This window comes from Anarhichas minor, unplaced genomic scaffold (genome assembly GCF_050575085.1).
Source record: "Anarhichas minor isolate MPS153535 unplaced genomic scaffold, ASM5057508v1 ptg000030l, whole genome shotgun sequence".
NCBI lineage: Eukaryota > Metazoa > Chordata > Actinopteri > Perciformes > Anarhichadidae > Anarhichas > Anarhichas minor.
The window spans coordinates 4363972-4383811 of record NW_027466476.1 but is presented as its reverse complement, the minus strand read 5'-3'; the positions used below and the strand labels follow the sequence as shown (position 1 = coordinate 4383811).

At 40.8% G+C, this 19840-nt stretch overlaps 1 protein-coding gene across 2 annotated transcripts; it reads right to left on the bottom strand.

The window, feature by feature from the left end:
- Positions 1-2005: 2005 nt before the first annotated feature.
- Positions 2006-7650, bottom strand: klhl22 (kelch-like family member 22). Of its 2 annotated transcripts, none has more exons than XM_076104403.1 (7): positions 6854-7650; positions 6242-6407; positions 5830-6153; positions 5190-5596; positions 4675-4867; positions 4276-4509; positions 2006-3943 (listed from the first exon to the last, which is right to left on the bottom strand). In XM_076104403.1, the coding sequence occupies exons 1-7, from the start codon at positions 7099-7101 to the stop codon at positions 3608-3610; spliced, it is 1908 nt and encodes a 635-aa protein (XP_075960518.1). In that variant the 5' UTR covers positions 7102-7650; the 3' UTR covers positions 2006-3607. The 2 variants fall into 2 exon arrangements, with proteins under 2 accessions (XP_075960518.1, XP_075960519.1); XM_076104404.1 differs by having other exon boundaries at positions 5842-6153.
- Positions 7651-19840: the final 12190 nt, after the last annotated feature.

Here is a 19840-nt window from a genome sequence, read left to right as displayed (position 1 = left end):
ACCTGCACTCAGATGCCAGTAAAGGCCGCTGACGTGGTTAAGTGCATGACATATGTCTAAAGTATCCCCCAGGTGGTACTGCAGCTTTAGAAAGAAAAGACGCATAAACGCAGCAGATTGTTGATGCTGGATGTCCAGTGCTGGTGTCAGCACATCCCACCAGACAACTTGGTGGGGGCTGGCACAACAGTGTGAAATAGAGAGGGGGGGAGGGCACTCACTTAGGGCTGGCGGGGGGGGGGGGGGGGGGGGGGGGGGGTAACAGATGTAGAGGAAACAGCCTCAGAGAGGAAAGTCAGCCTTCATAAAGCTGATGGAGTGGAGGGCCAAATGGAGAGGAACTAGTAGAGACTGGGCGGAATAAAGGACACGAGGCAGCAACCACCACTGACCGGTCAAACAAGAAAGGCAGTCATCAGTGGAGATTTTCTATTACAGCGACATGAACTTTCATAAGACACAAGTTATAAACCCAACTAGTGCCATAGCAGGGGTGGAAGTAATAGATAACATTTAACATTTTATATTTTAAAAAAGTGGTCTGTGGGCTAAACACATTATAAAACTGTGTTAGAGATATTGGAAGTGTGTTACTACTTAGACATATAGGGTTCAGCTACGTTTCGACACAAGATTTTAAAGTCTTGGATGAGTGATGGTAGCTGGCGAACATAATATCATCAGAAAGTTGGATCAGATTTGAGGTTGGTTGGCACACTAACTTTGGGATTTTTTGGCACTTGTCCATTAGTGTGACTGTTGCTTTGTATTTTGTTGGGGGTGTTTTGTAAGATTAAAAACAGAATTTATATTGTTCATTAACTATTACTATTTTTGAATGGTCCATGGCAAAAGTAATTGGACAGTCCTATTGATGGATTGCTTAAGAATCTCGTTTTGTTTTTAAAAAAGGGCAGATATACTGTTAAATGTTCATATTTTCTGGTTATTGTCTATAGGTTGCCTTATTAGGGTCCGAGCACCGATAACGTCGGGCCGCGAAGGCCCTATTGAAATCGCTTATTATGTCACGTGTGTAATCACATTTTTGAGGGCTTTATCATACTCGAAAACCCACCAAATGTGGCAGGCTTATCAGGACCTTTGATTGTTGTGCCAACAAACCCCATAACAAGGGCTCAACATGACTTCGATCACGAATCACCGAAATTTAGTAAACATTAAAAAATGATTTATAGCTCAGACCTTAACATTTCATTTGGTGCTGGTTGTAATATTCTAACATTAATTCTGTCAGAGAAAATACAGCAGAGGGAAAAGTGTGCCAACCAACCCAGTTCTCCCCGATCGTACTTCGCTACATGTCAAGTTGCGCGTTACAAAGTAAATATAAATCAATGGTGCAGCAGAAACAAAGCTGCTGGTGAGGTCCATCTGTCCATGGACTGATTTAATGCATCACCTGGCTTGCACCTGAGCAACACACCCACATGACCTGCAGGGCTACAGAATGGGCACGCTGAGTCTAGCTAACATGCTAAATGCTAACATCCTCATGTGGACAACTTCAACTGTGCGTTGAGGAACGTTTTACCTTCAGTGATGTGTGTAAGACTGTCAACCTCTGATGTTACGGTAGATCATCATTCAGCTCAAATGTGCAGCGGGACCACAGAGGCCGAGTGGACCGGTTATACTGGGACACAGAGGCCGAGTGGACCGGTTATACTGGGACACAGAGGCCGAGTGGACCGGCTATATTGGGACACAGAGGCCGAGTGGACCGGTTATACTGGGACACAGAGGCTGAGTGGACCGGTTATATTGGGACACAGAGGCCGAGTGGACCGGTTATATTGGGATTGTGGAGGACCTGCCGTTCAGACAGGTGAGTACAACTACACACTGCTGAACTCTCCAGATGAGACGTTTAAATGGAAGGTCTTTCAAGGAAACGTATGAATTCAACACAACAAACTGAAATCTGAGTCTTTTCTGAATTATGCGTCTGCAAAATGAAGCATTGCCATTTCACTTCCCAACATGAGGCCTAAATGGTGTTTTTAATTTCAAGGTACAAATATCTTCTGGACATATACAGAATCTTTTCATTATTTTGTTGAACTAAAAGGAGTCAGAGTTTTAAAATATCTGCCAAACTAACGTGCACACACATGACAAAAACAATATATTACTATCTTTATTAGATCGCAAAATGTAAGTCATGAATAGGATACTATGTTTGCATGTCTGTTGTGTGTTCTAGTACATAGCTTTTTCATAGACGTAATTCTCATTATAGGAAAAAGAAAATCACACTTTAAAACAGACTCCCTGGAGTTTTTCAATGACAGAAGAGCAGAGGATTCACAGTGGAGTGTGTGTGTCATTAAGCTTCTTAAATGTTTATAATAAACAGCGTAACAATGAACTGAGGCCTCCAGCAGCAGCGTGGAGCAAAGCTACATTTATCGGATAGAAATATTTAAAACCCACTCCTCATCGTGATCTTTGACTTCAGTGATGCAATCATTTACACAGTATGGAAGATCAGTGAAAGGACACAACAAATATGACAATGGTGATTTGGTTTTCCTCACAAAAAAAATCAAGACTTGACATTCATAAATCATATACAGACGTGAGCTGGTGAGCTCTACAACCTGCAGCACCAACGCCTCATCATTCAGGTACGAACACGAATCATTTCAATTGCTTTTAAAACAAGTTATGATGTCAGAGGTATAATACTAAAAGTTCATACTGTATGTATCTGCAGAACACACTGAAACATACAACACACACTTCACAGCACAAGTTTAGCATGTGACCACAAAAACAAGGCACAATGTTAAAATGTAATTAAAAGTTTGACTTCCCCTTCAGGTCTGACCCTGACTCCGCCCACTTCATCATTTTGAAAAAGAATGCAACAAAAGTGTGCAAGAGCTGTGAGGGGCTGAGGGGGGAATAACTCATGTTCCAACAATTAAGCTAAAGGGTAACAGTGGCTAAGCAACTGTGGCTCAGTGGAGAGCAGGGCCGTCCTTCAATCAGAGGATCAGCGGTTCGATCCCCGGCTCCGCGTGTCGATGTGTCTTTGAGCAAGACACTAAACCCCAAAATTGCTCCCGTAGCTGTGCCTACGTGTATGAATCTGATAGAATCTGAATTGTAAGTCGCTTTGGACACAAGCGCTAAATGACTGTAATGTATACCTCAAAAGTCTTAATCCAATTTTAGAAGATCCTCCGTCTAACGTTGGTCACTCAGAGTGCTATTGCATAGCCAGTAGTCTTCACTGCTTTATGTCACTTAAAGATAAAGAGGTTATCTCTATGATAAACAATGCAGTTGCAGTGACATGTAATAATGATGGATCAGCAATCATTTCAGCAATAACAGTAACATTTCAGCAGGGATATGATTATCTAAGAAGATATTTGAAAAGTAACAAAAAAGGGTGCAACGGTCCTGAACGACACTTTGGTTCGGAGGCACTCAAAGTGATCAATGTGCAAGGAGGACACGATGCTGCCAAAAGATATCCTCCAGGTACTTCATCATGCCGTGTTAGAAAAGTGCACGACAGTCTCCAGTGATCAGACAGACATTAAGTTCAGACATTAAGTTTAACACAGCTGCTTCAGTCCTCGCTGGAGTCCTCCGAGATGTCCACATCTTCCCATGAAGCCTTTGTGCGCTGCTCCCAGCTCCTGGCCTGGGCGATCACAGCAGGGGACATGAGCACCACGCAGGCTGCCAGGCCAGAGACACGCTCCTTAAACTCCGTCTCACTCTCCCACTCGTCTGCGTCGGTGTTGTACACGTGAATGTATTTCATCCTGTTGCCTTTGTCATGAGAGCGTCCTCCCAGGACGTAGATGCGACTGTCCAGCACAGCGATGCCGGGTTCTCCATGTCCAAGAGGGAGGGGGGTCAGTAAGGACCAAGAGTTGGCTTCAGGGTTAAAGCATGACACCTGAGGAAAGAAAAACAGGAAACAACTTACTCTCAGTTTAAGTGCTGTCCAAACAATATTAACCTGTCAGAAGGCTCACACCTGTCTTCAGGTTGGACTCAATAGACTATAGAATATTTATTCATTTAAATTTGTAAGACAGAGAGGAGTGAGAGACGGGGCGCTCTGAGACAACAACTTTGTGCTTACATTTTGCATACAAGAACATCTCAATGTGTAAAAATGTAAATTAAAATGTTAAACTGAATGACGGACTTTGAGACTATTGTTTACTCGTGTAAACACCGTCTTCATTGTGCAACAATAAACACTGGTAACTCGTAGCATTGTACCTTCAGGACGTCACGCCGATACCCACGCTCATCATTGCTTCCTCCAATAACATAAACGCGTCCGTTAACGCCAGTCATGCCGTGCCACGCTCGCTCCACCGGCCCCTCAGCACAAGCTGTCCAATGATTGGCCGCAGGGTCAAAACAGTAGGTCTCTCTGAGGTACGCCATTCCTCTTCGTCCGCATGTTATATACATTTTCCCATCCAACTCTGCTCCAGCGTGGGCGTAAACCTGGAAGGAAAGTTAGACCAGCATTAAAGGAAGTTCTAGGTAAGGTGAACACCTGGTATATCACAGTAAAGCATCAGTATCACTACTTAGGTGGGTGTGTAGCGCCATCATGTGGATGGTAGCAGTATTACATGCATTGTTTTCATCTTTTATCTATTCTCATACCTCTCTCTTCAGGGGTGATACAAATTCCCACTTGTTGGTGTTTGGGTCGTAGCGCTCCACCGACTCCAGTTCATTGCTGTAGTCCCGTCCACCAATGGCATAAATATGGCCGCCCATCACACAAACACAGTGGTCAGCATGCTGCTGCTGCAGGGGCTGGATGGAGCACCAGCTGTTGTGACGAGGGTCGTATCTGGGGGGGGGGGGGGGGGGGGAACAGTGATGGGTGAGTGCTCACAGTACGGATCAAATGGAATTCACCATAAACAAACAAGAGTATGTTTTTGCACCACCAAAACAACAGTACATTTAGTGGATCTGAGAAACTGAGTTATTTTTATTTTGCTAATCGATTAAATAATTTATCAAGCTAGAATGCCTCACATTCACTGGTTACAGTTTATTAAATCTTCTTTTCTCTCTTTTATATCTGTGTAAACTGACTTTCTTTGGATTTTGAACAGCTAATCAAAGCAAGCAACCTGAGAACATTTTAAACTAGATGGGGATCTCACCTCCAGCAGCGCGTCTCTGCACGAAACCCACTGGTGTTCTTGTCTCCTCCAATTAGATAAACAAAGTTGTTGAGCACAGCGATGCCCTGGTTGGACATGCGGGGGGTGTTAGCTGCAGCGAGGGTCCTCCACTCCCCCCAGCTCGGGTGGAACACCTGAAACAAATGCTTGTTGTCTGTCAGGGAGGAGGTAAACATCCCCCCAAAGCCCAATATGCAGTGGAAGGTGGACCGTGGCTGGGTGAGAGGACTTTGCAGGACGGGCTGCCAGATCTCCTGCTCGTGGTACCGCAGGGCGGCTGAAACCGAGTCCTTCAGTGGACACTGGTGCAGTCTGCCATACAGCCTCTGCAACACTTGTTTCTCAATCAGGCAGAAACGCACGGCATCAAGCATCTTGAGATTGTCCTTTGAGTCAAAAAGATTTTTAAAAATGAGTTGATTGCAATTCAGGGGTGATAAAGCTTTGCTAAAGAATACAACTAAAGTAAAACTAAGCAGGCATTTATATATATATATATATATATATATATATATATATATATATATATATATATATATATATATATATATATATATATACCTGCTATATAGTGTGTATCTGATGGAGATGAAGAGATGAGTACAAAATGTAGACACACCTTGGGACTGACCTGCAAGTACACCTGGTCAGTTTCCACCTGCTCAGGACTGTAGTGGTAGTGAAGAGCCGCCTCGTACACCTCGTTCTCACTGTTCACCTGAAGCTCTTCGCTGCTCAGCGCGCTGAAGACTTCGTCCTGGGGGAGTTGTCGGTACACATCAGTGCGAGACAAAGTCTGGATGTTCTCGAGGATGTAAGAGTGGATCCTGGCATCGAGTTGCTGCAGTCCGTAAAGATCAGCTAGATGATGGACCTCTAAAATGTTGCTCTCGTCCAGCCAGGAGAAAAGGAAATCGCAGCAAAAGCTGATGATGATCTCGAGCTTTTTAAAAACACAAAAGGACACAGATCAGCTGAAGAAAACACAACAATGAAAAAATGTGATCTAGCAACTGAACAAACGAGTTTACCTGTACTAGCGTGGCAGCGGTCAGGACTTCCTGCACACACTCCAGGTCTAACTCAATCTCTGACGTGTAAATGTAGTCAAGTATTTTCTTCATGGCCATGTGAGACACTCCATGAATCGGGATCTCCTTCTGCTGTGTCTCGCGAAGGCCTCCAGCAAACATCCCCCTAGTGGAGTACAGTGACATGTTGTTAAATGGCTTATGGTTGGGTAACCTGGTGGCCCAGTGAAGATGGCATGCATACCACATGGCCACAATAACACCTGTTTCAATTCTGCCATTTACTTTTGCTGCATGATATCCACCGATCTTTCTCTTACACGTCATTTTCACAAGACAGATTACAAAAGAAAAGGCATATGTTAAGCCAAGAAATTACCTGAAAAATTATTTCTGTACCCATCACAAAACTTTCAACTAAATATTGTTGAATATACTGAGCCTCAGTTGTAATTCCCTTTAACAGCTGGTACAAAAGCACACCAATAAAAGCATGTCTGCAAAGAGATGATATCTGCATGGGTGGAAACACAAGTGAGGGTTGCATCTTCTTGCTGACACAAGGACACAAATAAAGACACTAATGGAAAATCAACCAGCTGTGAGCTTTACCTAAAATAATCACAAGAGGCTGCCAGAAGTATACGGTGGGCTTGGATGGGTTGACCCTCCACCAGCAGCACCACATCGAACAGGATGCCACTCTGTCTGAGGTCCAGCAGGCCGTCCAGCAGGCTGCGGAAGTGGGCTGAACTGTTGTAGGTCTGTCGGCTCGGGCGGCCCGATGAGCCTGCGCGTCCTCCCATTGGACTCAGCTTTCCTTTCTCAGCCATGCCAGAGTACTGCTGCTCAGGCTTCATTATCTGTCCAGTGCTAACGCCATTCTAAGTGTTCCTCCACATCGCTGAATTTAAGTCACAACCTCTGTCGGCATGTAGAGAAACGAAAGGGCTTAAGACGGGTGGTTGACGTTACGGTTGCTTGAGATGTCACTGCTTGTCAGTGTAACGTTCCTGATCTATTAACACGTTATACACGGGTTTTACGACATTGCTTAATCTACGGAGCACATAAAAAGACGTGGAAGTACAATAGCTACATGCATACGCCCTTCCGTCGACCTATACTGCTAGCTGCCACTACGCTGTCGGCTAATGTTAAGTTTGTTTACACGGTGAAGAACATGCTAGTCAGCTATCAGCGGGTTAGCCTGCTAGCTCAGGTAACGCACTATAAAACAACAAGATAAGACACTTAAATGGAACAAAACGACGGCACGAAGATACCTTCGTGTTCGTCCAAAACCAACCGATTTACATGGACAGTTTGGTCACAGTGACACTAACTACTGCGTTGTGGTATGACTAGCACTGTCGTCTGATTTCTTGACAGATCAAAACAAGTCTGTTTACTTTTTTGGCGTCAGACGGTGAGCTCACAGATTATTGGTCGTTGCTGTTGTTTTTGTCCCGCCCACTTTCAAAGAAAGAGCCAATCACAGACGTCTGTCACACTGCAGGCAATAATATGACATTTTCAATTAGTCTTTTAACATGATAAGGTGTTATAACGCGTGTAGAATTATCCATTATATTTGTTTAATCTCTGTTTTAGTGTCTGATTGTTCATATTGATGGAATAAGAATTTAGTTAAACAAATGTTTAGAGTCTGTGACTTTTTCTGTACACAAGAGGATGCTGTTTCCTGCTCTAATGTATCGAAGGCCATTTCTAACCGGTTCTGCTGTCACACTGCATGTCATACAAATACACCAGCATCAGAGCTCGAAATTACTACCAATTACATTTACTCTTTACGGTCAAAATACAGTTCTAAAGTACTGGATCGTAGTAGGCTATTTTCATTTCCCTATAACTTTACACCTCATACCTTTTCTGGGGTAAATTATTTATAGAATTTAATTTAAATAATTTTGCATTTTTTAGTGACTTCAATTACTTGTCATTACACAGCCTGTTCAACAACACAACGGTTGAAGGCTAAGGACCACCTGAACCAGATACATAACGCATACATATCGTTGCATAAATAATTAAACATCCTGAAGGGGCCTTTCTTTGTCATTTGTACATTTCAGATACTTAAATCTATATGATAGAGAATACTTATGTAAGTTTTCTTTACTTTACTTTTATGGAGTTCAATATGGAATTGCTTTCTTCCTCCATTTGCTGGCACAGCTCACCATTTGAAATACAAAATGGCAGTGTAAACACATCTATCACAAGTTTATTTAAACAAGAAATATACAATATATCTTTGTCTTTAAATAATACATTTGTGTGACACAAAAAAATCAGATAAGGAAAAACTTTTAAACTGTGCCAAGACTAAAATAATTTTTTATTATTCTTGCCAACTTTTTGTTAATTTTATTATTTTCGCCCCTCCAATATTTGGTCTCTAAACGCTTTCTAGATGGATTTTCCACTGTTTGATAACTGCATGAGCTGCCAGATAGATTTTCTTAGGCAGCCAGTCATGATGCTCTTTTATAAAAATTGAGGCTTCCAGATTAGGTTTTACAATCTCATTCATCTTCTGCCGAGGTTTCAATTTGCATATATCATTTCCTGACACGAAGAGAAGAGAGTTTTCCACTCGCAATAACACTGTTGGAATAATCCATCACTTGATTTATTTTCCAGTCTAATATACATTGCAGTAGAGTGCACAGGGGAAAGCTCCCTGTTTTTTCGTCGAGGGTGCAAAAATGCCCATTTCAAATAGCAAATCATAACTTTTTCCCCTGACACATCTGTCATGTGGCTGAAGAAATGCCCTATCATAGTTCCTACCAGTAATGGACTCTGGTGCAGCTCCCTGAACGGCAAACTCTCCCACCACTGATGCACTGCATACCTACTCCACCAAAGTTAGTTTCTTGATTAGTCAACCGGCAGATCAATTAATTGTTGAATTAATTCTTTTTTAAATCGAAAACTCCAGATATTTCCTGTTCCCATTTCCTTTTCTCATGCCATAGTAAACAGAATATATTTTGCTTTCAGGAAGTTGGTTAGATAAAACGAGCAATTTGATTATTTGAAAACAAGGTGAAATACGATTTTACTATTTTCTGACATTTTATAGAACAAATGATAAATTTTGTATTAGAGAAAAATTATTTGATTAGTTGTAGCCTCACAACCTTTTTTGCAAATGATTCACAGTAGCAACAGAATAAAAATATATCAGTCATCAGTCACAGAAAATAAAGCTAATGTTGAGAGTGAAGCTACATTTTCATTTGGCCATTGTTTGATTTCAATTTGCCAATGGAGCCCAGGTTTACTAATCTTGATTACTGACTATTATTGTGAAGTTTTCAAATGATTATATTATGTGCTTTTATTTTCTAACATTAGGTGTCAACCCTTCTTAGCAGTTGATATCACACACAGATGCACTCTTCACTTTTCAATAGCCCAACATGGATTAGGAATCATTTTCACTTGCTAATTACGGTGACATAATCACTGACAAAGAATAAAAACATGGTTTTAGTTTTTGTTGGACCTTCTTGGAGGTCAAAGAGAGCCTTGTTTTGTCCATATTGAGAAGAGCATTCCAGTACATTAGCAGTGGATTGTCTCCTCTCATCAGGGAAAAAGGTTGTGCAGCATGCGCTCCGCAGGCTGGAGGAAGAAATGATAAAGAAATGAAAACAAAGTGGGCGCTATTTACAGAATTAACTGTCAATCTATACTATGAACAGATTGGCTAAAGCAGTTATCAAGACTTGAAATAGTCCATGACATTGAGCTGTTTTGAGCATCCCCGTTACACAAATCCTGCACTGTCCTGACGTTTAACCTGCATTAAAGTATTTACTGAAGGAGACCATCCTTCTGTGCCTTTTTTGCCATCCTATGGTGAGGAGAGTTAGTGAGTAGCATAATCGGCTCTAACAAGGAATCATCCAGTGCAGCAGGTTGCTGTAAAAAAGCAATACGAGGACAATACAACTAATTACTTTGGGACAGTACAGTTCCTGTGGTGCCATTCATTCTGCCTGCATCCCGTCTAAGATTGCCAACTACCTTCCATCTTTAGTGTGGCACAGGAAATTTGGCAGGCAAAGTATGCCACAAAATACAAACAAACTGTACCATTATTGTTGCACACTTGACTTGAATCCAGACTGCTTTGCATGTAAGAGCTGAAATCTTAAGCCTTTCTACATTTAATAGTTTCTTCAATTAGTTTGTAAGTTCTACTGTAGAGTTAGTAACTAAGAGTGCCCGTCAAAATAAAACATGTGACAGTAGTCCCCGCTCTGTGGTTCATACGTTGAATGGAGGGTTGTAAAGTGACTGAGGTGCAGGCCTGGCAGGTGCAATTTCGTTGGGGCTGCTCTGTGATTGTGAGGCGAGCAATCAATTTTCCTCTGCACCAAAATTCTGTAACGCAACAACTTCCATCACTGCTGTTTGATGAAGCCTGCCAACCGTCTGAGTATGGCAGCCACTGGGTGATCCATACGTTCTCCTGAAATGATGAACAGTGGGGGGTCATTTACACTGCCACAGGATTTGGACAGAGCTACAGTAAATTCTGTTGTAAAGATTAATCATTTTGTGACAAATTGCAAAGGCACAGTGGGATTGTTTGAAAAAAAAAAGCAATTTTTTTGTCTGTATTCAATAAAGAATCTGGATGATGTAACTAAAAATGTTGACATTTAATTTCCTTCCTTGGGTTTGTTTCTGTCTGAGGTCAGAGAGTCATTGGTCTTGTAAGAGGCTGGGAGATTATTTCCCTGCCTCACCGGGGGCTTAGAGAAAACAAACCAATGTTACTGAAATATTTAAGCAACCTAACAGTATGTGCTGCTCTACAGGATGCAAGGATGTCAGTTCGTATTAATATAAAGAAGAAAACATGGAGTAAAATAAAAAGCAGTTTTGTCCAGTTGTTCCATGTGCTCGGACAATAACTCCATGGCTTCTTGTAGAGAAAGACAGGGGCTGGACCCTCACTTATTCACGTGGACCACATGTGGCAGGAAACCATTCCCAGTGAGAGTATTATACAAGACTGCAAGCAGAGACTTGCTCGGCTGGACTGCTTTGACAGCTGCTCTCAAAGGAGAGGTTGGGTGTGCATCACGAACAGTTTGCCTCCACTGCTAATGGAATATCTGAAGCGATGGAAAATGTCTCTGCTTTTACCCTGACATGAAACAATTACTTTACTATTATTATTATTATGGTCATCGAAGCATGATCAGTGTGCACTTTCTGCGAAATCTCATAAGCGCTTTAGAAACATAGCCATACAGTAACCCTGGTAACTGTCATCTTCTCCAACACTTGCAACGAGGCCAAAAAGGATGGGACTTTTTTAATTGGGATAAAGCTGAACTGTGGCCAATAACCTGAGTGGGTAGTTGGTCATATGTACCATGTGTCAGTGGAATGGATCTGGACTTGAATTGAACAAGGCTTCTGTGGATCGATAGCAATCTGCTTTATAACTCTATCCCGTTATGCTGCCTCTGAAGGCAGTTCTTACCTCTTGCTATTGAGGGCTATTTTGGGGTGTGACTTCCACCGTCCTATTCGCTGTGACAACGTTAGTGTAAATCCTGAATCATATGCCGACACAGAGGAACAGTGGCAAAGCGAGGCGGAAAAAGGAGTTGTCTGTGCTGCAAAACTCAAGTGACTGGAGCTGAGTAGAATACTTATGTGGCTTTAGAAAACAGGGCAGCCATGCAGAACATTTATATGAATTAAAGGAGGAGGGTCAGCAGGTCTAATCCTCACAGGATTGATTTTTACCTTTCGGTTCGCTAAAGCAGTTGTGTTTTAATGAACCCCAATCTCAGGCTCCTCTCCAGTTCTCTATCTCCCTCGATTGCTCTTTTCTCCTTTCCCCAAATCAATTTATTCCACCATACCAAATGTGTTTTTTGAAGAAGCACATACCAAAAATCAAAATCAGTTTTATCTAGCTTTGCTTCATTTCATACTTGGTCTTTACTTTATGGTGTGAAATTAGAACACTATACGTTTACATTTTGGTAGTGACTTGAAAACATATTAATGTGGATAAATTTGGTGTCAGAACTGTGTTTATAGTACTAATACAGTTTGGGAAATACACTCATTGGCTTTCTTGCAGAGATATAGATGAAAAGATTTATACCACTTTCATGCCTGTATGGTAATATGAAGCTAGCAGCTAGCTTAGTATTAAGACAGGGGGGAAAACAACTGGTTCTGGACAAAAGTAACAAAATCCACCTACCAAGCACATCTAAATCTGTTTTGGTCTGAGTTGCCTGGAGATATCGGCTGCCTTCTCTCCAATATAATAGGACCATATGGCCTGTGGTGCACAAAGCGCAAAAAATACATTTGAAAAACTCAACAACAATGTCTCTTTCCAGAAACCATGACCCAGTTACTCAAGATAATCCACAGACCTTGTTGTATGCACTTTAACACTTTGTATCTCATTTGTTTAACCAGAACAACTGTTCTGGATAGAAACTTTTGTGACCTTGTCTTTATGTTAAGATTAGCTAACAGTCTTCTTGTTGTATATTTAAAGAATATGAATTGAGAGTGGTATCACTCTTCAAACACTCCACAAGAAAGTGTTAATAACTAAAGGGAATTAATACAAAAGCATATTTCCCCAAATGACGAATTATTCATATGTTTAAACCTGCGATAGTCTTCTTGATGTTTGACTATTTGGGGGCAGCAGAAATAAGCTGTGAACAAAACCCTGACATGTTATCAGCTTTTTAGTTGATATGGTGAATGTGATAGCAAACTGGTGCCTATTGAGCTACACATCCAGCAGATGTGGAGCAACATTAGCATTCATTTAAAATGTCCACCTGTAGGTCCAATATCAACCCTTGTTTTAGCTACATGATTGTTTTTCACTTAATCCCGAGGGAAATATCTGGCTGTTTAGCTGCTAAATGCTCCATTATGTAGTGTAGTCTGCCCAAGACCTTGGTTTCGAGATGACAACAACTGTCTACTGCGGGCAGAAAACAGATTGTTGACGAGAGTGGTGAGACTGAACAAAAACAGCTGCTGGCCAGAAATACAAAAACATGGTATAGCTAGTAGGGTTGAAGTAGAGTTGAGGGGAACTGCAGAGTTGGGTGATAATTCTCTGTGGGGTTGTCACAAAGAGCAACTTCCTAAATTTTACAGTATATCAATTATGATTTTCTTTAAAACCCAACAGTATTACCAGCTGCTCTCAAACGTCGCATAGAGGAGCATCAGGGTGAGCTCCTGTGTCAGAAGTGATCTGTGCAACCGATGGGGATTGTTTGTCCTCGAGTACCTGTGGCATTGTGGCATTTGTTCTTGGCTACAGTTATTTAAAGCCTCGGGGGTTTTATAGAACTGTGTTGCAGTGATGGTGTCAAGGATCACTTCCACTTGGTTCTTGTAAGGAGTACTGCAGGGGAAATTGTCCTCCGCTCAATGAGTAGCTCCCTGTACACAATGCCTATGGATTTAGGGTTGCAATGAGAGAGGGGTTGAGGGGAAATTTAAGCGACATGATCAATACAGTTTCTGCGTTTCATTGTTATATTTTGGATGATGAATTAAAATTTAATTTAAACCTCAGCCATGTTCAGATTGTGTATGGTTAGCTGTTGGCTTTTCACACCATCAAATATATATATTAATAAAATATTGAGATTACAAAAGCTCAATCTGTCAGTATCTCTCATTCTCAAAAAGAACAAATAGATAGTATACTGCAGAAACTAGTATAACGTGTAGCTTTTGATAATGTGTTACACATTGTTTGCATTATGATCCTCATCACTGCCTGACATATGTTTATACATCTAACGTATGCACGGCACTATAAAGGGCTGGCCCTGAATAACATTCCCATGGAGTTAGTGTTAGTGACTGTAAATCTTTTCATTCTCGTCTCTTTATACTTACACCATGAGATATAAAGAGGACCATCCAGTAATCTCTGACATACCGTGACGCAATTCTACAGTAACATGAAATTTATATGTGGTACCCTGTGTCAATATTTAAAACATTGTCACTATCAATTGACTACCATTATGTATACTGTATCTCTATTATCCATGACTTAATCAGGAAAATGTTTGAGCGTATTACTCACTGTAAGAACTCAGGAAGTAGTCATTTTTTATCCTTGTTGTTAACATTGTTACAACTCTAATGGCCTTACATGCTGATATTTATCAATGCTATTACGGAAAGACATCTTTTATCTTTTATAACAGGAACTTTCAGCCCTCAGCTCATATAGAATACCAACTGCAATTTAATTCAGTTAAATTTATTTGTATAGCCCAAAGTCAACAGATTAGCCTCAGGGGGCTTTACAATTTGTTCAGAACTACAACAAGTGTCAAGAAGAGCGTCACAAGTTTTAATTTACATGTGATATTCTTTTATATTTTATATTTAACAATATGATCCCATTAATGAACAATAAACCCTTATATGCACACAATTAAACACATTATACCAATGCTTCTGCCATAACTGATACATTTTAGATAACTTTTATTTACGTCATGACTCTTTCCATACGCCATGAACAATAACCTCCTGGTACAACCTGAGCTCGAACAAGGACCTATGACTAAACTTAATAAGCATAAAGGCCCCTCTCACAGCAGTATGAAGTGTTTCTTGAACCAGGTTTAATAATATACATTAGTTTTACAGTATTAAGGGACCTCTTGCAATCACAAAACATTTCACAAAGGTGTCATAGTGTTTATTTTAACAGTTTCCTCGCTCTTTCTTTCTTTCTGTACCTCCTTTCACGACTGAGCAAAATGAAGTCATAGAGAGCCACCATCTATTTCTTTGTTTTGGCTGGCTGCTGTTGAAATCTATTTTCAAGCCTCACTGCACACAGCAGAGGATATTAAAGGTCTGTTAAAGTGAAAGTTTTTTGTCAACACAAAATAAATTACCCATAAAATTGCAATGGGCTTAAAAATACAGCGGAACAACTGTTCCCCAAATACTATTAAACTTGGGAGGGGGACCATCCTTCACAATAGGGCATATATTAATTGACACTGGCAGTGACACGAAAAACTATTCAAAATGTTCCCACAAGAACCACTCACAAATGTCTTTTGTAAGATTGGTCTCTCTCTGAATCCAAATATGGACACGTACTTGAATCGAGTTACATTATGAATTGTGTAAATGGACACAGGATGGGAGTCTAAACAGTTGATAGAGTGTACCGAATAAAATAAATGATCAAAGAGCAATCAAATATTTCAAGTGACAGCGAGATAATGTTTCAAAAATGTTTGGAACATGTTATCTCTTCCTGTTCTACCTTATCAGCAAAGACGGAACACAATTCATCTGCTTTCTGTTTGTCTATAGACAGGTGCTCTGTGAAAGAAGTGTTCATTTTAGAAACTATGTTCCCTTTTTCTATTAGAGATTTTCTTTCCTCCCCAGATGGCACAAGGGTCACACTTGGTTGTGCTGAACACTCTCGAGCCCAGCAACTTGTCACTTATCAATCACAGATAGAACTGGTGGACACACTTTCAAAAAAAACAACCAATTTCATGTCACCGTAGTGCTCGATTGTCTATAGACATTTGAGACTTATTCTAAGAAATGTTTTCCTCTTTCCTTCCGTCAAAACAACACCAGCTGAAAGAAAATCAGCGATGTGACTGACAGTAGGAGAGATTGCACAAGGGAAGAGGTACAACAGCCATTCCTCGCTCAATATATTGAATAGTTATTCATTTGAGGCAAAACATCCAGTCCTGCAGTAATGTTCATCCAGTTCTTTTTCAGCATTCCTGCTTTTCTCTGAAAAAGATGTGCATAGATTAATCGTCTTGAGTGACTTCACACCCATGTCTCTGTGTCAAGTAAACACCCACAGAGCCGTTGTTGTTGGTGGCAAGTCATTTCACCGTTCTGCGTCTCAGACAAACAGCTATTACTGTTCTCTCATATACAGCCTCCACTTGAAACAGGAGTGTGTGGGGACAAGTGTGAAGAAGCCGTTAACAATCTGTTGCACAAGCAAAAGAGGTGCAAAGAATGAGTTTAAAATAGCTCTAGGTGTTATCTGCGGAGGGATCAGGACAGAGATACTAATCGTGATGATGTTTTAGTTTGTATGGATGTCAAAATAATCATGAACAGGTGCACACAGCAGATGCACAGAACCTGTGTGGTTAGTTTTGAGTATGCCTGCAGTAGATTACACATCGGCATGGTTAATGATCTTTATCACACACAGAGAGGTCAGTTCATGGCTTTGCTAGAATACATGCACATATCAATTGATGTGCATCAGTTTAAAGTTACTGTGAGGAACTTTTAACTGGTTATGAAACAGTCTCAATTTATCACTGTTGCCTCTATTGGACACTGCTGGAGACCCAAGCCGTATTGCTGGGCCCACTAATCGGAAGGGAGACACGGGAGAACCAGAACCAAGACTGAACGGGGAAGACTGTCAGAACCTGCCGCAGTACAATGAGTGGTTTTCTAAAGGGACTCTGGTGCTCGGAAACACAACCACTTTCGTCCACAGGGACTGCCAAAATCAACACAAAACGTTTCTTGTAGTAGCTTTAAATTCTGGCTTAGAATTATTTTTAGACGTAGGGTATGCATCATAGTGTTTTGGGTGACAAAATAAACTTACTTGAAATGGAAACACATTGTGATGTGTCCTCTATAATTTACATTTATCTTCTTCAACAAAAACACTATTCATAAGATCGTTTTACCCACAGACCTTCTCAGGGTTTAAAAACATAATAAAATGTGTTTTTAAAAATGTCTCTAAACAGCCTTCTGTTTATCCACAGCTAACTACGTCCACATTAAACTCTGTACAGTCTTGATTTGAAAACGTTCCTGATGTGGAAAGAAGAATACAATATAATATATTTCACAGGCATGATACTGTATATAGACATTGTATAGCAATGACAGTTAAGCCCTATAGGGATTTTAAACATTGCACAAAGATAATATCACATTTCAACATCACGGACATATTACAGACTATTTCTCATTTGGGATATATGAAACTTGCCTCAATGTGAGAGGGCACGGCACGATGCTCCTTCACAGCAGACTAAATGATTCATCTAATGTCGCTCACTAATACATTTGGATGAAGCACACCATGAGTACAAATTTCAAATAACTCAATTTCCCCATTGGCCCCTGTGAGGGCGCGTGCCTGATCGCGCGTGTACATGCGTGCGTACGCGCGTGCGAGCCACGGAGATTTTATTATGTAACATGTTCCCAATCACATCTCTCCCTGCCTGAGAGTCGGAGGCATAAGGTCGCTTTAAGAGATATCTCGGCTCCTATCAGGGATCCTGCCAGGACACCTCCTACCTTTTCCTCGACCAAAAACTCTTGTTGTGTCTCACCTGATGCAAAGCGACGCTGCAAGTCCAAGAAGAAAGAAACACCTCGGTAAGAAACAATGGCTAATTGGAATTCCGTGCTAGCCTACAACTCTATTAGGGTGTAAGATTATACCTAAAAGTACAAATTACATTTCACTATAGGCTCGTTTTTTTCATGATATGCTACGACAAAGCTCTAATGGCTCTAGTGTTTCAGTCTGTTTCTTTATAGCTTCTTAAAGGTGTGGTATTGTGAGTTGTATTAACCTTATCGCACGCGCTGCTGTTTTGAATTCCCTGTGCTGTCGGTGCTATAGTACCAATTCTGATGGGATCTTTAGTTTTCTCCTTACTTACTGGACAAAAGGTTAAAATCAACGCTGTTTAGTGGACATTCAGGTGGAAATTAGTGATACGTCCCCCCCCCCCCTGGACAGGACAGCAGGGAGCGCGCTAGGTGGTACACTGGAGGACACCTGTCCGGAGCCGAGAGCGTCCGCCACACTGCAGACACGCAGCTGCAGACAGAGCTGGATCCAGGAGAGCTGCAGAGACAGAGGGTAGGGTGCACATACAGTAAACCTCTCTCACACTTTTCATCCCTTCATGCGTTTGTCATCCGCCGGTGGGTGATGATGATGTGATCATTTTTGCATGAACAATCCAGACTTTAGTGAAGTGACTGAATGATGTGAATGACGGATTGATTTTATGTATAATCTACAAACATCTCTATTTTGAGACAAATCCCATGACCTCAAATGTCTGTTTTGGTTTTTCTGCAGTCCATTTTTTTGGTGCGTAACCTGAAAATATTCTGTATAATTCACAGTGAGTTTCATGTCAAATATTATTAATGCCTTTAGTAAATGTCCTTACTTTGGACTATCCTTTACCAGCAGACACAACATAAAGCGATGCATCACTGTAAGTGTCCAAATTCTGCCGTAAATAACCAGCATCAAGGCTGCAGCATGGATATGATATGTGCAAATGAATTACAGTGGTATTGCCGTACTTTTGTTAAAAATACTCTGGCTTTGTTTGTAACCACCACAGATGCAGCAGCACATTACAATAGGACATTTCTGCTTATCATAGAGACAGCCACAGACAATTAATGTCCTACCTGTCAACATTTGTCATCATTAAGGAGTGCTCAATTAAAAATGATAAATCCTTTAAATCCTGTAGATTTCATTCTGTTTGCATAGCTGTGTTGCAAAACGAATTTTTGAGGAATAAAGCCACGGGCAAAACATCTTGGGTAATCAGTACAGTTTTTCACTGTGCTGCGTGCACATAAATATGCATGTACGTACACATCCAGACGCACTAGTCAGATGTTCTTAGTCTTGGTGTAACAAGATTGCATTTCTTTTCTGTTTCCAGTACATTAGTTTGGAGACGATCTTAAGGGCCGCATGTGCTTTAGAATCTGAGAAGCTATTGTGTGAATGCTCAGTGACAATGAGAGGTGTCTGTTCCTTTATGGATAGAAACAGAATAAATTCCCGCTGACAAAAGGGGAGAAAACAGTGAGAGGGAGTGATTGTCTCTGAAGGAGCAGTCATCATCACGTTATTGTGAAGGAAATTTAAATCAGCAAAGCTATTATAGCGATGCCACGGAGTCTCGATCTGTGCTGTTTTCTGCCATTAGCGCATCATTTCTTCTTGTAGCCAGTCCTTGAGGAGATAGTAAATCAGCCTCATGATATCTCCATACCAATGTTAATTATTTCCTTCATATATCTCTATTTTTGTTATACTGAATCTGCTATAAAGGTTCAACTGCACCACTAAACACACCAAAAAGACTCTTTTGTGCACTGATTATAAAACCTGTCCTGTTTCTGCCACATGTATTATTTTAAAAGAACCAAGTTAGGGTTCATTTCTTTTCATGCTGCATTTCTATTGGAACTACATTATATTTCAGTGATAAAAAAAACCTCTTAATGTATCAAGAGTTCATATAATTAACTTTGGTTAATCATTTAATCTTCTCTCTTTTTTTTCAGGCAGCAAATGAAGACTGTTGTTAAGAACGCCAAAGATTAAGAGTGAGGCAAAGCTGTAAGAGAATGCAAATGTTATTCATGAAGTAATTACACCAGGTGTAACACATCAAATTAGTATAATTAGTCCCTGGCCTTTGAAGCGAG